The sequence below is a fragment of the Condylostylus longicornis genome, unplaced genomic scaffold (assembly GCF_029603195.1).
Source record: "Condylostylus longicornis isolate FDR11 unplaced genomic scaffold, ASM2960319v2 ptg000075l, whole genome shotgun sequence".
Taxonomy (NCBI): Eukaryota; Metazoa; Arthropoda; class Insecta; order Diptera; family Dolichopodidae; genus Condylostylus; species Condylostylus longicornis.
This window is the reverse complement of record NW_026578043.1, coordinates 529,302-552,877: the sequence shown is the minus strand read 5'-3', so window position 1 is coordinate 552,877 and position 23,576 is coordinate 529,302. Positions and strand designations below refer to the sequence as shown.

The 23,576-nt window shown below is 23.0% G+C and overlaps 1 protein-coding gene across 1 annotated transcript in view; it reads left to right on the top strand.

Annotated features, from left to right (window-relative positions):
* The first annotated feature begins 5,230 nt into the window (after positions 1-5,230).
* LOC129612604 (pro-resilin) overlaps positions 5,231-23,576 on the top strand; it is a 63,065-nt gene continuing 44,719 nt past the window's right edge. Inside the window, exons 1-2 of the mRNA XM_055526294.1 lie at positions 5,231-5,394; positions 6,215-6,446. Coding sequence (XP_055382269.1) covers positions 6,417-6,446 — 30 coding nt within the window. The 5' untranslated portion in view covers positions 5,231-5,394; positions 6,215-6,416. The remainder of the gene's footprint in view (positions 5,395-6,214; positions 6,447-23,576) is intronic.

Here is a 23,576-nt window from a genome sequence, read left to right as displayed (position 1 = left end):
TGACAGGTTCGAGTGGCTCCCATACAAGCCCAAAAGCTTATTTTAAATATTTGGAAAAATAATAAAGTCAGATTCATGAATATTGGCAGTTGTGTGTCCAATTATAGGTCAAAGATATTTTTGAAGTTTTGGTGGAATTGCTTGACAGGTTCGAGTAGCTCCCATACAAGTCCAAAAGCTTACTTTAAATATTTGAAAAAATAAAGAAGTTAGATTCATGAAACTTGGCAGTTGTGTGTCCAATTATTGATCAGATATACCTGCGAAGTTTTAGTGGAATTGCTTGACAGGTTCGGGTACCTGCCATACAACTCCAAAAGCTAATTTTAAATATTTGGAAAAATAATAAAGTAAAATTCATGAAACTTAGCAGTTGTGTGTCCAATTAAAGATCAGATATATTTGCGAAGTTTTAGTGGAATTGCTTGGCAGGTTCGGTTACCTGCCATACAACTCCAAAAGCTAATTTTAAATATTTGGAAAAATAATAAAGACAGATTCATAAAACTTGGCAGTGGTGTGTCCAATTATACGTCAAAGATTTGTCTGAAGTTTTGGTGGAATTGCTTGACAGGTTCGAGTGGCTCCCATACAAGTCCAAAACCTTATTTTAAATATTTGGAAAAGTAATAAAGCTAGATTCATGAAACTTGGCAGTTGTGTGTCCAATTATAGATCAGATATATTAGCGAAGTTTTAGTGGAATTACTTGGCAGGTTCGGGTACCTGCCATACAACTCCAAAAGCTAATTTTAAATATTTGGAAAAAAAATAAAGTCAGATTCATGAAACTTGGTAGTTGTGTGTTCAGTTATAGGTCAGACATATCCGTGAAGTTTCTATAGAATGGTTTCACAGGTTTGAGTAATTGCTATACAACAATGAAAAAAGGTGCAGGGTATAATTCAATCGGTTCATACCGACTGAAACGTTTTTACTTGTTAAGTTTTATTTTTATTAACTTTTTTTTTTGTTGGTGTTTTTTACTGTGATGATGATTTTGACTTTTCCTTTCATTTCAGAGCATCTCACGTTATATTGTGTGTGCCTTTAATTTATGAATGTTATTTCTTGCTATTATTCCACTTATATATTTTATACCGTTAATATATTCTGTTAAGTACTTGTAAATTATGTTCAAATTTCTTGTTTGTAATTTTTTTAAATTACTTTTGCTTTTTAAAAAGTGATTTACAACAATTCATTTATAAGAAATACACAAAACTATATAAGGCACCTATATACCTACATATATGTATATATGCAAAAGAGACACTTGGAGTACCTACACAAGAAACAGATATGAATTTTTAAGTGTGAAACAACTGAAATTTTGAAGAAATTTTTGAACGGATTAAGTGTCATTTTGACAGCAATCTACAAAATATTTAAATGGTGAACTTTGAAGAATTTAACATATAATAAATCAATATGCGGATATTACTTGTTATATGAACATACATATGTATGTGTATATGTATGTACGAATAAGAGAAATGACACAGAATTCGAATCAAAATCTGAAACTCCAAATTTTTGAGACATGATATCGAATCCTCGTAATTTTCTCATAAATTCGAGTCGGTGCTGAAGCCCGAACATGAACTCGAACCTGAATTAGCATACAAAATCAAATCCGTTATTAGGAAACTGAACTCGAATCCGCACCCGAACCCGATATCGAATTTAATAATTTATTCAAATTTAATACATACATACATACATAATATGTATTTCGCAAAAATATTTTATTAGCATAATGAAAATCTCAAAATTAACCATGGTTACTGTTCTGCATACACATTAAATTTTCAATTTTCAGCTTTCAATATGTTATGTACATACGGAATCAAAAATTTGAAATATAATCAGATTTCAAAATCAATCTGACAATGTTTATTAAAAATATTATTAAATAGAAAATAATTTCAACTTAAATTAGATTAATTTAAAAAAAAAAAACTGTTTTCGGAAAATTGAACTAAAGTGAACTTTGTAATATTAATTCTATACAGACAATCATTGAACTTTTACTTATCGTAATAAAATTTATCATGGTTAAATTTTTCTCTAAATCATTTATTCAAAAATATATTTTGCATGTATACAAAATATACATATTCTGTAGTTATATACTTACATACGTGTATCACAAAAATTATTCATTGATTTTAATAATAATGAACTATAAGTTCACTATAAGGTTATTAATTTAATCCAATTACATTTTTACCAATGTTAATGTAATAATATTAATGGAATTTTATATCTTAATTACATCAGCTTATATTGAAAAATAATAAAATAAAAAATGTTACATATTTTGCGAAATTGTATACAAATATGTATAGGTGGCGTAAAATTTCAAAAAGTCAAATATACACGTCATAATAATGTGCCCAGACATATAATACCGTTACAGTTCTTGAACTTATCAATATTAAATTATAATGAATTTTGACTCTTTATTTAAACTATTTAATTTAAAGTATAGCTTAGTTTAAAATAAGGAAAATCAATACAAAAATAATTAATGAAATTTCAAAAAACAAAATAATTGTGTAATCTCTTTAAGATGTTTAAAATAAATTTTTGATTTCTAATAATTTTGATAGGTAAATCGTAGTAACTGTGATCCAATTATATGCGAAAATAAGGTTAAAAGATTAAATAATTGAAAACAAAAATAAAATTTCAATTGAATTCTTTAAAATAAATAATATTATTTGAATAACAAACTTTTTTCAGTTCTTTTGAATACTGGATTAAATTCCTCACAAAACATAAATTTTCACAAAATGCCGTAATAAACGTGGCGCTAACGTGACTTATTTCTAATTCCAATTCGTTTTTCCAAATAATGATAACTTTATATTTAACACAATTAACTTTTAAAATTGAATTATTCCGCCAGGTATATGTAAAACAGTACACTAAGCGACATATTTGGTTCCAGAAATTTATGTCGTAAATTTGAAAATTTTTGATATCGTATGGGAAAAAATGTCGCAAACCGAATAAAAATGGTTCAAGTTTATATAATGTCGTAACTGGAAATGTCGTATTAGAAAATATCGTATCTCGAGGACTTAGTGTAATTTAATTAGGTAATCCAAGTAGAGGCAACGAATAAAACTATGTTTTAAATTTCTCTCCTCTCTAAAGCGACTTATTCCACTTTCATTTTAATGCGTTTGCCCAAATACAAGTATTCAAGCAATTAAAACCTTTTCCCGCTGTAAACTAATTCCAAATTCCTCAGACAATTTTAAATAATTTGAATCGATCTAATAAATTTATTTTTTAAGGCTTTTTAATTCTTCTGCATCTTTTTTTGAACATACTTTTATTATTAATTTTTTATATGCTTATATACGATTCGAATTTAAAATTACAAACCTAACCAAAAAAAAAACAACATTTAAATATTTCTAACACAATTCAAGCACAAATAAAATTGCAATCTCCTCTTGCATATTAACTTATGTAAATTCTATAATGATTTCCAAGCATTTTGCAAACCAATGTTTTATAAAATGAATTCAAATTTAGTGGTAAGTACAAATGAAATAAAAAAAAATTCACAAGAAAAAATTAAAACAAAAGCTTAATATTTTTTATGTTGTACTCTATTAAAACCGTTACAATAGAATTATTGCATAAAAAATTAAACGGTCTTCTTGTTTTGTTCAAGTTTCTCGTCTTACTCTTTTTATTTTTTTAAATATACTAAAAGCTAAACAATATAAGACAAAAAATTCTGCATTCATAACATTTATTGTATACTCTATATATATACGTTTATGCAAAATAAACTTTAATAACGTGCCCATCACATATACATTGACAGATAGAAACAAAATGTCATTCAATTTTTGTAAATGTAAATAGAATTCACAATTTGCATTGTAACAACAATATTCTTGTATTATAGGAGCTTCTTCATTTCAATTTTATTCACTTCTACTAGAATGCATAAGACTACAATAAACATTAATAAATTTAGTCTGCTTTTTCGCAAATATCACACATGCACAAAATTCATAATATTTTTTAAGATCATTTAAAAAATTCTTAAAACTGTAATCAAAAACATTACATTATACCTAGCGCATAATAGTATTTGTATAAATAACACATAAGTAACAATGCTATACAAATAACAATTACTATTAAAACTACTCTTCAATTTTTTAATTGTATTCGTATTCATCGCAAAATTTTGTTTAATACTAGTAATTACCAGCATAAATAATGTAAATTACGAGTGCAATATTCCTATTTGCATGATATTTGAAATACAAAACATGGCAATAGTTATAAGTAAGTAACAACATTTATGCTACTAGCATGGCATAAACAAACACTAGCATGGTTTTGCATGCTTTTTGTTAAATGTATTTTAAATGTATGTACTGTATAAGAATTACAAGTAATGAATTCCATTTGTTATAAGTTATAAAGAGAGAAAAAAAAAATTTAATATTATATTCACCACAATCGAAATAATAACAGTAATTATCATCGTTAACAGTATTATCAATATTATTATTTTTCTACCTCGCTTATTTTATATTCATAACACTTAAATTTTTTATACATTTTTCAACGCATTGAGTTTTTTACGTTGAAATAACGTAGATTTAATGGACTTCATGTGTCGTACAATAGATTTTATCGTGATGGACTGTCATCTCAACTCCATAGTTAATATCACAAATCTATATAGATCTACAAAATTACAAAATATCCAAAATATCAACAAAATTGCCATTATCGTTGTACATACAATTATCATTATTATCATATTTACTATTACGGTAGTCAGTATCGCAACAATTACTATCATCAATACAAAAATATGATCACAGTATGACAGCAACATAAACAACGAAATATTAACATGATCATCGTTATTACGAGTATAATCAAACCAATATTCATGAATTTAATTGAAATTTTAGAAAAAAATTATACTAACTGTAATTGTAAAAATCTTTAGCATAACATATACATGCACATTTAATGTATACAATAAAATATTAAAAAATTTTTAAGTGTGTAGTAAACATAGAAGAAAATATTTTTTATAGCTAGCATAGAAAAACTTAACAATAAGAAAAAGAAAGACAAAAAAAAAAGAAGGAGAAAAAAAATTAATTTTTTTTTTTGTATTTTGATATAAAAAGAGTTCAGATTGATTGAATCCTTTATTCGTTTATCTATTGGATTACCGTTAAGATCACGTTTGTTGCTTACTTTTTTTTTCTCTCTATTACTTTTATTATTGAAGTTTTTTTTTTAATTTTTTTTAATATTTACTTATCGCGATTATTTTCATTCAACACCAACCAACCAACCATCCAAGCAGCCAACCAATCAACCGACCAAAAAGTGATTTAATTTTTTTTTTCTGGTTCTTAGTGATTTTTATTACACTTTTTTTGCTATATTTTTTTTTTTTTGTGTTTATCCTTGTGATTGTGTCAGAATCAATTGTGTCATAAGCATAATAATAAAATATAGAAAAGAAATAAGAAAAATGAAACTCTTATAGAAAATAAATAAGGACTTAAGTGGACAATATTTCAATCAAATCGAATCACAAATAAAATAATATAAAAAATATTTGAAAAAAAAAAAATAAGCAAAAAAGAAAAACGTCCTTTTCAATTTAAGGAATTTTATTTATTATTTTCATATGAATTCTTGAATATAGAAAAAAAAATACAAGTGGTTCTCAAACAATTTTTGCTATTTTATGTTTTGTTTTTTTTGTATGTTTATAAAATACTTACAAAGATGACATTGTGACGTTAATTTTTTTTTTTTTCATTTCAAAAGAATTTTTTTGAAGAGATCTTGTGTACGCTTGTATGCGTAAACTAAGATAAATATGACTAAATCAAGGATAATCATAATAACGGCACAAAAAATAAAAATTAAATTGAAAAATTAAAGAAAAAAAAAATTTTTTTTTTTTTATAGAAGTGAAAGAGAAAGAAAACATAAATTTTCTATTTTTTCCTTTATTTCTGAGAATTTTTTTTTCTTTATTTATATAAGGCTATTTTATTTGCACAAAGGCATTTATTTTGAATTTTTTTTTTTTAGAATTTTTGACCTATTCTCTTTTTTCATCCTTAATTATTTTTGTCTCTTTCTTTGCCAAAAAAAAAAAAAATTTTTTTTTTAATTTCTATATTTTTTATAGAGAAAAACATTGAGTACTTTTTTTAAGTATACAAAAATACAAAGGTGTCAAATACAAAATATTTCACTTTACAAAAATAAAAAACGAAAAAGAAGAAAAAAAAAAATTTTCTTAAGTGCAAAATTTCTTTGAAATTGGTGCGATCTCCGGTAATAAAAGTCAAAGAATAAAATAAAAAAAAAATAAGAAAAAGAGAGCAAACATGGTTTCATCAAAATTCATAATTTTCATTGTAAGTACCATTTTAATTTTTTTTTAATTTTTAATTTCTATTATTCGGTTTTTTACTAATATTATTCGATTATTATTTATTAATAATAAATTATCTATTATTTTTTGATATTTGAATAATTTAATTTAAGAAATATGATAAACGAATATTAAACGAAATTTTACGATTCATAAATTACATTTCACAAATCTCACAAGAAAAAAATTAGTAAAATTAGGTATATTTAAAATAAAAAATATAATATTATAGCTAGTAAAAACATAGAAAGGCAATTTATAAAAGAATTAATTACCAACACAAACAATGATATACTGTTTCAAAAAACAACTTATATGACAAATATTCAACACCCTGTAATAAATTCAAATAATTAGAAATCTAGGTTTGCAGAGCCATTATTTACCCATAAAACATAGCCAAATGAACTCATATTTTCATCTTTGTCTTAATTCAGTATACTGCCAATAAAATCTGATGAACAAAACAAAATATTTGAAATAACTCAAAATTACCTAACGTCTTTCGTAACGACTTCGACGCAATTAATGGATCAAATTAAATCTTTTTTGATCTAGATAAATTTGTTTCTAGTACTACTTCATTTAGATAGTATATTTTGCACATACTATAGTTATTAGTACATTAATATATTTAATTTCTGATTTTATTTAAAAATCTCATTTACTAAATCTAATCCATCAGTATATATGAATTCATACCTAAATGAAATATTTTTTAATAAATCGAGAATTCTCTTTCATTCTTGATTTGTTCTCAAAATTTATAATAAAGCTTGATATATAAAATATAAGAATCGAATTTGTAAATAAATTTTTAAAAAAAAATTCTATTATTAAACCCTAGATTTTGGAAAAAAAATTCATAAAATTCGATTTTCGAATTATAATTTATAATTTTTCCTGAATTCAATACCAAACATTTGATTTTATTTTAACGAGACAATTGTTTTTCCAAATTTCGAACTTTAAAACAATTATTTTAAATACAACCTTTTAAAGCAATATTTAAAATAAATTTAAGTAATCATTACTTTTCCGAATAATTCTCTATAATTTCCTATATGACTTTTAATAATTTTTATTAAAAATAATTAAATACTAAGAAAACCTTTTTTTATTTTAACTAAATTTCTACTATTTTTGATTTATTTTTAAAATTATTATAAAAAATTTATGAGTAATGAAATTTAATGTAATTCTGAAAATTATGAATTGTAAATGTAGCAAATTATGCGTTAATTATTAAAGAAAACATTTTATTTAGTAGGTGAATCCAAATATAACTGTACAATAATAATTTTAATTAATTTAATACATCCAATTTAATTTTATCATAAATTCATTAATTTATTTCAGATAAAAGAAGAAAATTCTGAAAAATGCCTTTAAATATAAAGAAATTTTTTGTAATATACTAGAAATAGAAATTTTTTTCCAACTAAAAAACTTAATAGACCTTGAAGAATAACATGATTATGTTGGTGTTATATTACTTAATATTTATTATTGAAAATTATTGCAAATATTACATAATACGTCATTCAATATACAGATACGAGGGAGTTATTGTAATTTTTGGATTAAAATTAATTTTTTTTATGAAAACATAGAGGCGTTTTCCTTGGTATTGACATTTATAAAAATAGTGTTAAAAAAGTAAAAAAATTCTTGTGTAACAATAATTTGATTCATCATTTTCAATATTATTATAGGTAAAATTCATGAATGAATATATTTTTAATTTTTTTTTATGAAAAGAAGAGTAGAACAATAAAACTTTTATTGTAGAATACCTACTAATTAATTAGTCATAAATTAATATCCCGACCTATTATAGTGATTGTTTGGAATATTATTTGGAAAAACAAAAAATTATCAGGTAAATTCAATGAAAAAATTTATGAAACCGAAATGGTTTTATTGTTTATTAATAGTTTTCGCGTCAAGAAATCAACATTTCACTAAAACCGAAAAATTTGAGCTCATTATCTTCAACAAATTGGAAAATGAAAACAATTTTTGTTTTGTTATAAATTCAACACGTTTGTTTCATTTTGAAATTTAATTATTTAATTCAAAAATTCTCTAGCAAAATTTGATAATTAAATTTTTCTTTAATTCGCTGTATGTCTCCTTTAATTCGTGTCTACGTGTATCACAAATAATATTAACAATCATTATTAGTTTTTGAATAATTCACAATAATTAACATTTTCCAGTGCACACAAATTAAATTTTGAATTCTCTATTTCTTTTCTTTCTCTCTCTCTCGAAAATTTTTCGAGTATTGTATGAATGCTTTTTAATTAAAATTATCGAGAAAATCGTGAGTTGAAAACTACTCTCATACTGTAATTCGAAAATACCAGCCTATATAGTATTTATACTATATGACATCAGTGTTGATGGTGTTAAAAATTAATTCAAAAATCTCACACGTATTATATGGACGTATAATAATTCTAAAGTTCCTATTTTTCAAGAATGAAGATGTCAAACATGCACATACAATATGTACATGTATATATATATATTTTATTTTTTCAATATATTAAAATTCTGATCCCGAATTCATATTATTAAAATTAGGAAAAAAAAAAATATAAGAAAAACTGAATGGAAGGAGAAAAAATAATTCCACCTTTTGTACATTGGTACTTGTATTGTCAAAGTTTTGTTCAAAATGAATAAAAAATTCGTCTCACAATCGGATAATCCTTGAAGGATTATTTTAAATAAACATGTATAAATATAAATACATATAGGTAGGTATGCCTGTGCGTATATAAAATATAGTGATATATTTAAACCGATAGTTAGTATCTAAAAAAATAAATGCTTTCAGGCTATGTTGTATAATATTGTTAGAGTGTTCAGAAATAACTTATCGAAATCAATGATATTAGGATATTGAGATCAAAAATATGGTCTTCTAAGTTTTAACAAATGTTATTAAATTTTCCATTATAGTTGAAAATGTAGTAGCTTATAAATTATTCAAAATTTCTAGTTGATTTATTTAATTTCCAGTGCGTTATTTTTCAGGAATAGAGCAATTCTAATTCATCCGGAGAAGTTATTTGTGCAATTTTTATAGGTCGAAAGCCGATTAGAATTTCAAGCTTTTAATAATATAAAAACTATTATGTACATTATATTTTAGAAGCGTTATACAACAGAGAGATGTGTTATACATAGATACACGGTTATGAAGTTATAATAATGATTATTCGGTTAAAATAGCCTTCTCGTGTTGTTATATTGAATGCGTTTTTAGTAAGTCCCAAACTGTTAAATTAACATACGATATTAATTGATTAAAATAAATTTAAAATTACTTTTGAATTAATTAAAAATTTTAACCCTTTTTTAACCGCGACCTTCTCTGTGTTTAATAACAATCTACGAATAATGAGAATTAAATTAATAGGATACACTCTGTCACGAAAATTCTCTTGTGATACCATTTTAAATATATTAATAATGGTCAACAACATATAAAAATTTCAAATCTATAGACAAACCAATACAAAATATTGGCTAAATAACAAGAAAATATAAAGAAAAAAATTTTGGCTACATTTTTTTCTAGTTCCTTTTTTTTCTAATATCTATTGAAAAGTAGTAAAAATATTATGGAATACCAAAAAAAAAAAAATTCCGAAATTTTTTTCAAATTAAAAATATTTCCTTTTTTTTTTGTTTTTATTTAAAAGGTCCTGACACCTGTTTTCATCAATTTTCAATTTATTATTCGCATTTTATTTGCTCATATGTTTCGGTTTTTTTTTTTTTTGTTAAATATTTTTTTGTGTTGTAGTTTATTTTATTTTTATATTTTACGTTTTCCAATTGGGCTCTCAAAATACCTATGTCTGAACATAGCATTATTATAGTAATAATATTATATGAATATAGTTTATATATGAGAAAAAACCACATTACCGAACCCATCACAATCCATACCACAAATTTATTTTCATATGTTTTCTGTGTATTCCGAATATATGCGGCATATATGCGTTTGTATAAAATTTATTAACATGTGTATGTTTAATATGTTGCATATATGTATTAATATATTAATCGTATTAGGGTTGTACAAACAGGATGTTTACTATAATAATGCTATAATAATGATACATAAATAAAATTATCGAATAATCTGACAATTATGGACTCTAAATAATACAGAACAGTTTCTTGAATCCGCAAAATGAAACCTTGCAAAAACAATATTTTAACAAGTTTTTCTTGCAGGAATTTTCTAACTTTTTTAAAACTACCCGAATTAGAAGAAATTTTTCTGGATACGGAAAATAAAATATTCTTTTCTATCTCAAATATTTTTAATTACATTAAATTAAGAAAAAATTGCATATTACACGAATTTTTAAGCTTTTTCGTGTACTCACCGTATTATCAAGCTTGACAATTTTAATTTTTTTAAATATCATTTATATTTAAACATCCTGTAAATAATTTTAAAAATATCAACATTTTCTATAGGTTTATTATAATATTATATAGGTAACATAGGTAGCTATTATGTTTAACCATATAACCGTAACTTTAAATTTATATCTCAACATCATATACATACCTAATAATATGCATATACATATCTTATATACATTTATTGTTAGTTCACTTATACAACCGCTATACATACACACTATAGTTTTGGAAACAATAACCGAATTAAATAAATTTCAATAAACAGCTGGAGATGTTGATTATTTCAATTAAATATAATCACATTTGACATTCACACTCTACGTATATTGTATACAATTATACATAGATCTACTTTATAAACATTTACACTTTATGTATAGAAGCTATAGTCTCATGTTCATCATTGTTATTGTACATACATATAGATCTCTATAAAATATATTCTACAACACTATACTTTCTACTAGTATATCCTCCATTTTTTAAATGCTATAAAAATTTTCAAAAACACATGTCCGTATAGCTAGGCACAGAGCCAACAAAAAAAAAAAAAACAAGACAAATATTATAAGTACAGTTATGCTTTCAACATAATATTAGCAAAATTTTTAAGAAAAAAATTAAAAACATACAACCAAATTTTAAACCCCAACTCAAAACTTATCTAAATAAGAGAAAAAAAAAAAAGAAAACAAAAACTATGAAAGAACAAAATAGAAAAAAAAATTTTTGAGACATGAATTGTCTACCTTTATCATTTTACCTATAAACAACAACAAGAAAAATAACATAAGCAAAAATATTTTTAACATGTACATATACAGGGGGCGTAATTTTATAATACGTGTGCATAATATAGGCATCTAATCATTCTGTTTTCTCATCAAGACTTCTCTTTCAAAAAATATTTTGCAAATAAAATAAAAATCCGAATGGAATGAGATGAAAATATGCAATAATAAAGAAAAAAAGGAACAAAAACAAAACATAAACAAAAAAATAACGGTAAACTTTTTCTCTCATCTATGATGCCATTTGAAAAGTCATTTTGTAATTTACAATTTAGGTCACGTGTTAAGGATTTTCTTCTATATATACACCCAAACACATTTTCTTATACCTATATTCACTCTTACAGTTAGCTATCTATTCGATTTTTCTTCTACTTCTTGTTATGCTTTTTCTATGTCTTCAATCCGAATAGCGTCCTTTTAGAAATATTATGTTTTTTCGTATTTATTTTTTCTCATTCTCAATCATTTCAATTTCATACGTGAAAAATGTTTTAGTAGATAAAAACAAGAAAACCAAATAAATATTTGAAAATTTTTACCGTTATATTTTCAGACAAGTTTTGTAAGATATTTTTTATTTAAATCTAGCCTTTCTTATTCCATAAATCCCCTATTTTATTCTTTAGTTTTAAGATTATATATTGTATTTTCTATAAAATGTGTACGATACTTAAATAATTTTGTTGGCCTTTCTTAACAAAATGACATGAATTTTTACATTATTCCTTTTAAAACATTTTAAGTCTTTTAAAATAGGCACATTTTTTATATTATAATCTATGTGGGTATTAAAATATATATAAGTATATATATAAAAATTGGAAGAGGGTACAAAAAATGAGGAAGAGAATATAAAATAGTTGAACAAATATTTCGAATAGACATGAAAATTTTATGGAAATAAAAGTCTGCTTTTCAATGCCACACATACAATATTGAATTCCAAAATAACAGAAACCTTCATCATACTATATAAACAACATACTCGTATTAATATACGTAAATACTACACACTTACATGAAAACTATAAACAATCTGATTTTTCTCTATCACCTCAGCATATTTAAAAAATTTCTATAAGAAATACGAAAATTTTTGTTCTAAAAATGACCAATTTTTTGAAATAATTCAAAAGAATTATTCGACTAAGAAAAAAATTTACGCCGGTGTATATGCAATTTTTTAATGTATTAGAAATTATTAAAATTTTCAGAATTCGAGTTCACTTTATTAAAGTAAAATGCAATTAGAAAATATAAGTTTTATTAGTAAATATATTTAAATTCCTGATTCGTATCGGAGGATTCGTTTTCAAGAATGCAATTCACTCCAAAACTCTATACTCTATAATTGCAATAATTTTGAAAATTTATTTCTCCAAAAAAGTATTTTCTCAAATTAAAATTTCAATCTCGAAAATCTGGAAATTTAAGTGGATTATGCATTTTAGAAAAAAATCATGAATCACAACTGCCTGTTATTGTTTTACAAAAACTATAATCGAAATTTTTAACAAGAATGTGAAAGATAAGGTAATTTGAGTACTAAAACAAATTGGAATAAAATCTTCTACTACAATTCTAGATCTACAATTGATAGAGGACAGTCAGTGAATTCATAATCCATCTTTCATTTTTAGAATACATACAACACAAAATACATGTAAAAATAGAAATATTTTTAAGATTTTTCTTGTACAATATGAGTGTACTGTAATAAAAATAATAGTGATTGTGATGGTGATGATGACAAACATAAAATAAAAATTTTAGCAAAAAAGAAAATTTCCTTATTTTTCACTTCAGTTTTACTTATTGTTATCCTTTAGTTTGATATTTTTTAGTGAAAGGACTTTTCGAATATTTATTTACCATTTTTTTTCTTTTTGCATTTTGCCAAATTCTTTTTTGTGTAACCCCAAAAATATAACATATAAAATCGCAGTTTTTCACTTACCAGGAATATTAATGAAAAAAAAATAACCTTTTGGAAATCAAAAAAAAAAATTTCTTTTCCATTTTTAAGTCAACAATTTGGTAACAAAATCAAAGTAGTTTTTCAAGATCGTAGTAAAAAGTATTTGCATTTAAATTTTTTTGTACATTTTAAAAACCAGACATTGAAATTTTTGAAGTTTTTTGTACGCGATGAACGTGTTCATTCGTCAGTCTTCGTGAATTCAATGTAAATAGTAAAACTTTTTATAGGAATTTTGATCTTAGATTGTAGTTTTTTTTTGACTCAAACCAATTTAATTTTATTAAACTATAAATTATGGATTTTTTTCTTTTTTAAATTTAAATTTGAATATTTGATGTATTCCATTTCCAGTGAACTCACGGAGGCTTTTTATATACATTTAAACATATGAAATTGCTGATTAGAAATCTTAAACATGTCATCAGCATTCAGTAATAAACAAAACGTAAATCTTAAGTATAAATGCATTCTGTTGACTCAAAATAATTCCAAAAAATAGCGCAAATTTAATAACTACAATCCAGAAACGCAAATTTTGTAATATTATCATATCCAAATATGAAATCCAATCAGATTAGATTGAAAAATCAGAACCAAAAATGAAATCAAACTCGACTAGTACAAATTGTGATTTATCAATAATGTTAAAACTATTATTAGATTTGCAAGCACTGTGCGTAATCAGTTCAACAAGTATTGCATGACATATACAATATAAATAATAATATGAACAAAGCTTGCCACATTTTCTTAAGGGTTGCTTATTTATCAACATAAATATCAGTGACAACACATAGTAGACATTGGCGTCAAATCATAGAGAAAAATCAAGAGGAGTCAAATATTCTCTATGATTTCAAAACCAATTGAAAAGTTTAGTTCTTGAAAGTAATTAATAACAAAATCTTTATTTCAGAAAATCGATTATTTCTCTAATTTTCGACAACCATGTCTTGCCCCAATGTTGTATTTCCAATTGAAATAAAAGTCACCCGATTTTAATATATTCTTCAAAATTCCGAGAAAACGTAAAGAATATCATAAAGAGAATCCACATTTTTAATGAGATCAAACTCAACTTAGGCAACTCTTGCTCTTGGTATCGCACATGAAGAATTCAAACCGAATCGTGAATTCAAACTCTATATAATTTCTTTAAATTGAATGTGACAACTATATAACAGAATGAAATCTTATTTTCTTTTTTATTTTTTCAATTATATTTTCAAATCTTAATGAGATCTACACCTCACTTCAATAAATATGATATCCTGCACTTAACACCAATTTAAATTCTGATTTGTTTTTTTTTTTACTCTTTTGTTTTTTTTTTTTTACTATTTTTCTTATTATTTTTTAAATTCTATTGTATACGTATTCAATAATATCATACACTACAATATTTTCTAGTTAGTTGGAATTGTAGAGTAAAAAATAATAACAAAAGGTTTTTCCTTATACATTTTGTATACTCAAAAAATTTCAAAATAACTTATGTGGAAAAGGGTCTTCTATAACCAACACATAATTTTCTATTTACATTTTATGTACCTAAGTAATATGCAATGTATGTGCCTATATGTATATGCGGAAATGGGTAACGTACACATTACCAATTCAAATATAAATCTTACAAATTGTTTTGCCTTTTTAAGAAGGCATAAACAACACATCATAACTGTACAGAAAAACAAACAATTTCTGTTTTTTTTCTTTTTTTGCAAACATTTACAATTATATGTACAGATACACAAACAAATATATAAATGTAAGGAAAACATATATATGGCAATATAAAAAGAAATATGGCGAACCCAAAAATAATAAAAAAAAAAAAAAACACAAAAATATAAGAGTGTAAGTTAGAAATGAAATCAAATGAGAAGAATGGTAAGGAATTGCAAAATAGAAAAAAAAAAGAAAAATAAAAAAAAAAAAACAATCATCTTTAAAAACCTTCAATATTTTAAAAAAAAAAAAATTCTAAAAATCGGTTTTCTATACTCCTTTTCACTTTTGTTCAAATCCAAGCATTCACACAAATTTACACTGAAAAAAAAAAAAATAGTACAAAAGTCGTCCCGTAATAAAAATCAAAAAACATACAATATTTCGCATAATTTTTTTTTTTTGCTTTGTTTTCTTTTTTACTTTTATTTTGTAAGGATATAAGAATCCTTAGAGCAGTAAATCGTTTTTCAATTTTTATAGCATTTCGTTTCGCACATATTCTTTTTTTCTGCTTCTTTTTTGTTTCTTTATTTTTTTTGCTATTTACCAATATTCTTTGTATTTTCTAGCTTAACTTAACTGTTAAACTATATATCAAAAAATATAAAAAGATTGTGTGTGTACTTATAACTTTTCGCCTCCTGCAAACAAATATGTCGAAAACGTGTGTGCCATTCGAGAAAAAAAAAAACAAAAAATAATAAAATAAACAAAAATAACAATAAAACTAACGTACATGAATGAGATTTTAAGAGAAAAAAAAATAATACGAAAAAAATAAAAAAAAATTATGTTTTTCCTTTTCTCATGTGCTCCCCAACTCATATGTATATAGCTATCTACAAAAATAATGTCAAAGTGTATGAGTTCAAGAGCGCCATTATGATTTTGTTTTGTTGAGTTTTTTTTTCTCGTTTTTTTGTCTTTTTTTTCTCGTTATTATTTTCATAAATGTTTGGTTGATAAAAAAATTTTTATTTTATTTTTTTTTTATGTTCGAAAGGAAAACAAACATAATTGAGAATTCCGTTTCTAAGAAATATACTAGTATTATAAAAATAAAAACAAAAATTAAATAAAAATTTTTTTTTTACTATTGATAAGGTCAACTTTAGGGTATTCAATTTAATTTGGTAATGCTGGGACTTTAATGCAATATTTTTATATTAAAAAATGTATAATTAAAATATTAAGAGGCAATATTTTTGTGAATCAGACATGATTCTGAGATTTTGTATGATCAATACATTTTGTTTGATTTGGTACAATTCGTTCGAGCATAATTTTTGTAACACACTCATATACATTTCCGGTATTGAGTTGATTTTTTTTAACTACCGATAAATTTCTCTAGCAAGTTTTAAAATTTTTGCACAATTTTCATTTCTACATAAGAATGTTGCATAATTCGTTTGATGTGTAAATTTATGTCTTATTATGAGTGTGATAATTTTGATCTATTCGAGATAATTCTTAAGCATAACTTGCCCTCTTGCGAATCAAAAGAACACTCTTCCGATGTGACCAAATTCTGTTCTATATTATAAAAGATTAAACAAAATTTAATACAATTTTAATAGATATATAAAATGAATATTGGACAAAAAATACCCAAAATAAACCTTGAAAAAAATTACAAATAAAAAAACAGAATTATGTAAGTTTTCACACCCATCATAAGTTATTTCTCAAGAGTGTAAATAAAGAATTTATAAATTTTAATAATATATAACGCATTTTTTTGTACATATAATACACATACACATTTATAAATATAATTTATATTTAAAATACCTACCCAAAAAAAAAAACACATTAAGAAAAAATTAAAATACACAATTTATGTACTAGTCATATAAGAATAAATAAACAAGTTCATATTTGCACAAAATCAAAATATAAAAAAAATTATATTTATAATAATAGACTCGTATAACAGTGTTTTCTTTATTTCTCCTCCTATTTATGTCAAACTCTCAAGTAACGATTGATAATGTTCTAGAAGAATTTATGCAATTCTCTTATTATAACCAAAATAATGTACAAATTTTATATATATGAGAAGGATATCTGAATAAGACACTTAATGTCAAAACGGTTCATAATAATGAACAATTACCAAAAAAAACCAAAAAAACAAAAATGAGAAGACAATAAAAAAATATAAATAAGTAAATAAAAAAAATAACAATAAAATAATGTTAAAAATTATATAGAAAATAAGAATATAAAATAGAAAACATAATAATAATAAAAATGAATTTGTTTAGCCTTTAGCCTTTTATAAAATTGAAGAATATCAAAAAAATAATAGAAAGAAAACATGAAATTTCCAATAAATTGTTGTCTTTTCTCAAGTAATGGAAAATTTTTTTTTAAAAATTATTAAAGATTTTCTATTTTTCCAACAATTATTTTTATTTACTTTTCTAATACGAAATATTCAATAATTTTATTAAATTAAAGTTTTATTTTATTTTCAACAAAATTATACAAAATTTCCAATAATCAATTGATTCACACTGCTCAATATGAAATCATTAAAAATAGCAAATGACAATAATTGTGGAAGTGAGAACGAAAAAAATTAAAGCTGGAGGAAATAGAATATATAAAATGAAGTGTATAAAGTTTTCAAAATATTTAGAAATGTAAATTAATTATTTTATACTGAAACATTTCAATCCCTTGCAATCAAGTATAAATTTGTTATACAAATATAATTTGTAAATGTTAAAATTTCAATTTAATTTTCATATTTCACTATACAATTTGGTTTTACTAGCATATAAATTATTATAATATTCTCACATTCATATGTTTCAACCAAAAAACAAACTAATTTTCTTTAATATTTAAGACAATTCTTCTAAAAGAAATAAAGTTGCACAAAAGAATCTAAAATTGAAATCAATTACATGTGTTTCATTACAATACAATTTTACTGTTTTATAAACTATATAACACTTAAATTGCATATTTAACTTAGAAATTAAAAATTCATCTTACTCTTATTTTGTTTTTCTATAAACAATTAAGAATTTCTTTTAGAGAAGCTTGACATCAGCTGTTAATCCCTATATAAAAGTTTTTATAGTTATTATAATAAATTTGTTTATAATAATTACTATAATTAATTTTGAAATTCTCCCTCTCGTCAACTTAATTAAAATTCTCATAAGTTTTTAATGAAATCCGAAAAATATTCTTTTGAAAGTTGTTTTTTTCTCTCATTTCATTATTTATATTTTAAAATAAGAGAAATAAAAAATAGAAAATATAGAAATTAATTTTAAAACAATTAATTATAAATTTATTTTGTTTTTTTTTAATTTTTTTTTTTTGTTTATACATAATTTTTAATGTATAAGGAAGATAAGAACTTTCAAAAGTCATTCATATTTTACTAAAAGAAATGAAAGTATTTGTTAAGATTTTTTGTCCGACATCAATCATAATGTGTCATAAATTTTAGTGCAATATCAATTATGTATTTATTCTATTCTTATAGAAATTTAAGAAAGAGAACGCACTATTTCTGAGAACAATTATATGATAAATTCTAAATTATATAAAAATGGGTTTTTGGAATTAAACGAAAAATTTTAGTTTTATACAACAGTCTAGATCAGTATCCTTACTAATCGTAAAATTACTAATACTAAAGAATTTGAATTAGAACAGCGCAACATTTTAGTAATCGGCTCATTTCTCAGTAGAATGATAGCGAACATTATACAAATCAACAGACCTAAAATTCTCCCTCAAATTGAAATACATAACATTTAATTGAGCCTTTTCGATTTCTGAACTTCATTATACTTAAACCTAAAAAATTAATGCACGATTATCTCAATCCTCAACAGAGAAGATGTTTATTTGTATAATTTACATATTAATTTCTTCATATTTTTAATAGTTTGGTTTGAGCAAATTGAGATACTAAATTTCAGTAACGTTAATTTCACTCACATTATTAATTCCAACTTTAATTGGTTGAATTGTATTGTGTACAGAATAAAACTACTTTAATAATTTGTATAACAGTTAGCTTCAATATTCACTAATTTTCTATGAAATTATAAAAGCTATTTTAATACGAAATATAGTAGAATGCTAGTAAGATAAAGCAGAATGCATTTAATGCAAAAATACACCTAGCAAACTAAATTTAATTTTCAATAATAATTACACCAAATTGTTCAATTATATATTTGCAAATTTAAAATTAAATATTTTTTTTAAATAATTTATATTCGAAATTATATTGCTTATCTTTACTCACTAATAAAATAATTATGTATATGTATATATGTAAGTGTCAGTTATGAATACGCGTTTCTTACTCAAAATTCAACAACAACAATTTTCTTTGAATATCAGCGAGTGATTCACAATAAATTCTTCATTAAATTGTGCTTATAAACTTTAATCATGTATAAATTTTAAATTTAAAAAATGCAAATTTGTGTTTGCATTGCAAAAATTTAAAATATACACCAATGTTATTATGCAAACTGTTGTAAAAATTCCTACATACATACATAACAAATTAAAAAAAAAAAAGTTATTTCCAAAAATTATTTAAAATTCTTCAATAAATCAACACATTAATCTAAAAAATTTAAATTATTCAAAATTAAAAATCATTACAGAATAATATGAAATGAAGAGTGCCATTTAAAGTGCCATTCATTAAATTTAATTTCATTAAACAATTTAATTACATAATTATACCAAAGTGAAAAATTGCAATATGCATAAATTTTTTACGAGTATGTTTGTATGTTGTATTTGTATTTGTAAATTGAATAACAAATTACCAGAGATTACTAAATAATAGAAAAAACAAAAATAATAGAAAAAAATTATTTCATAAATTAATGTAAATTAATATACCGAAATTGTAAAATATAATTATTAATAAATTAAAAAAAAAAATTTTAATTTAATATTTAAAAAATGAAATTTTTTCATCTATAAATTATTCTTTAATCTTGATATAAAATTAATTTTATTAAACTTTCTCTATATATTTATTATTTTAATCAAAATTAATTAAAAAAAAAATTTAACATAAAATTTTTCAATATTAATAATTAAAATAAAAATTATAACAAAAATTGTCAATTAAAATTATATAAAATTAAAAAAAAAAATAACCCTAAGATTAATGAAATTAAATCTATTACTAAATAATATTTTGCAAGATTAATAGTTTTGTCAATCATTTTTTGAAAATTTTCAAGAATATACAGAATAACTCGAGAACTTCACCATAGGATATACGGTCGAAAATAAGCAAAATTTTTGTTCGGAATTTTAAGATTTGGCAAAATTTTAACAGACCTGGCTTATAAATTCCATTCCAAAAAAAGAAAGAAGTTTTAAACAAACAATTTATTTCTAAAAGGGCTATTAATATTAAAGGGAGGGCTTAAAATAAAGAATAGCGTATTATTTATTTTTACATGCTTTTTCGGAAATACAAGAATTCGAACTTTAAGAAATTTCAAATTCCCCCCACCCCCCTGATTTTACGCTGTTTTTTAGTTCCGATAATTCATGAAGTTTTTTGAAACTCCCAAAATTATCTTTACAGAATTTTGGACAGTTTTAATTTAAATCATTAAGTATTGAAAAATTTTTTATGGTACAAGAGATTTAGCAAAAAAACCATTTGGATTTCAACATTTTAAAGACCCGAGGGTACATGGCTCCAAACTTGTTGTTGAATATAGAACCTATATAGAATATAGAAAAATTTTGAAAATGTAAAGTGAAAAACAATTAGATGCATAAGTGCGCACAATTTTTTTTGCAACTTAAGTAGCAAATTATATTCTTACAACAATATCAAGCAACACAATAATATCCGCTACAAATTAAGAGCATAAAATTTAATATTAAGTCGAAGCCTTGTAATTGACGTCACGTCGAAAATTTCATTATAAAATATAAAATAATTTTGAGCTCTTAAGAAGTACAAAGAAAATCATTAAATTTATAGAAACAATTTTTAAACAATTTCCATCTTATTGAAATCTAAAATCATTTACTGACCTTGCTATTCAAAATAATAGTTTAATAATCTAAATTGAAAAAAAAAAAACAGTCCATTCTCCCCAAACTATTATCTTATTTGTTTTCTGCACAACTCTTGATTTAAATTTATTGATTGATATCTATAAATAAAGAAAGAAGATATTAAATATACATATATGTATACATATACATAATAGCAGAGTAAAATGCTTGCCTACTACTGTTAAGCAAAATTACATTTTTGTTGTCTTTCATTTTGTAAAACCATCACCAGACTTAATATTAACCTTGGTCAATATTATTCATTCAATTATAACCATTTTTTACATTAGTTTTCCAATTATACAATCATTTTCAATCTTAACATTAAAATAGCTTATTGTGAATAAAAAATTTGAAAATATTATAAAATATTTAATTGAAAATAAGAAGATCGATCAATCAAGGAAAATTTTTTTTTTAATTGGAAAAATTTATGTATAACATATACATAATAATGCATGTACACAATATATGAGTGAACACTGTAAAATCAAAGATTATTTTGCGCCAATATTGCGATTACTAACAATGTATGTTTGATATTATAAGAAAAAAAAATAAAAAATATTGAGGTTAAAATTTTGTATAGACATTTTCCAAGGAAACAATTTGGATTTTTTGAAAATTAACAAAAGAACCATAAAATTCTTTAACAAAAAATCGCTTAAAATCAAATTTATTCCCTTAGTTTTTGGTTTTGAATGCACTTTGGAATGATTGTAATTTTAGTAAGGTCAGTCGTTTATATGTAATTGAAAATAAACGCTGATTATACTATAAAATAAATAGATTGAATGACGTTTTATAAATAATTCAAAAAATAGAATAAAAGAATTTCAAAACTTAAATTAAATAAAATATTAAATATTTTGTAAAGAATAAAAAATCTTACAGCTCGACTTGAAAATATTTAATTAGTAATTAAAGGTTATTAATTCTAATATGACTTGGAATTACTCAATAAACAAAAAAACTAATACGAAAACCTGAACTGAATGAATTCAATTGAATAAATCAGAATCAACGTTAATTGTTCCACTTTTTACAAAAAATAAAATAGAATAATTATTAAATAATCTTGTTATAATTAGATAATTTTTAGATAACTGCCTTAGAACCAAATTTGAAAGAAGTGTCGCGGATTATTGTTCGCATTAATTATGATAAAAATTTTCGAGAAATAACTCTTATTGTTTATTAACATATTTTACAGAAAACTATACTTAACCTGAGTTAAGAGTCATTCAAAACACAATACACCAGACCAGACTACAAAAATTACCTAATTATTTTTTTTATCAGTAAAGTTAAGAAACAATATGCTCCGCTGCCCATTATTGTTAATTAGATTTCAAAAAATACAATATTTCACCCTCGTCTGATTCTTCAAGTTTTACTTTTATGACGTGACATTGAATAATCCTTTCTTTATTACATAATATTTATTTCTCATCTATTTACTTAGACTAGGCTCTTAATTATCTATAAAATATCAAAAATATTAACTAGTTTTGTTCAAATTATTCATTTATTTTTAATTGTGTCCAATATAATATATTTATTATATAATTATTACTAAAAACAAATTTGAGAATTTCTTATACTCAATTATTTTATTAATAACATATTATAACAGTACCTTCTCTCTATTTTTATTAAAATGTAGTATAATAAAAGCCGATTGTAATCATGTCAAACGATTAATATCAAATACTGATCCAAGTATTATATAACAAATTTCACTAAATTTACGGTACCATTTAATAATTATTCAATATTTATCTGATAAAACTATATTAATTTGATTAACTATTAAATTTCCAATAAAGTTCCGGTTCCTGTTACTTTAAATATATGAGAATTTAAATAACCAAATAATATATTTATTTTAAAATTATACCTAATTTATTATATAATAATACTAATTAAATTTGAAGGTAATTGCACCTATATGGCATTTTTGTTTTTTTTTTTTGTAATTATCCAGGACATGAACTTAGTTCACGGTATATTGGCTGTTATTTTTTTCAACTATTATAATATTATTATTAAATGTTTT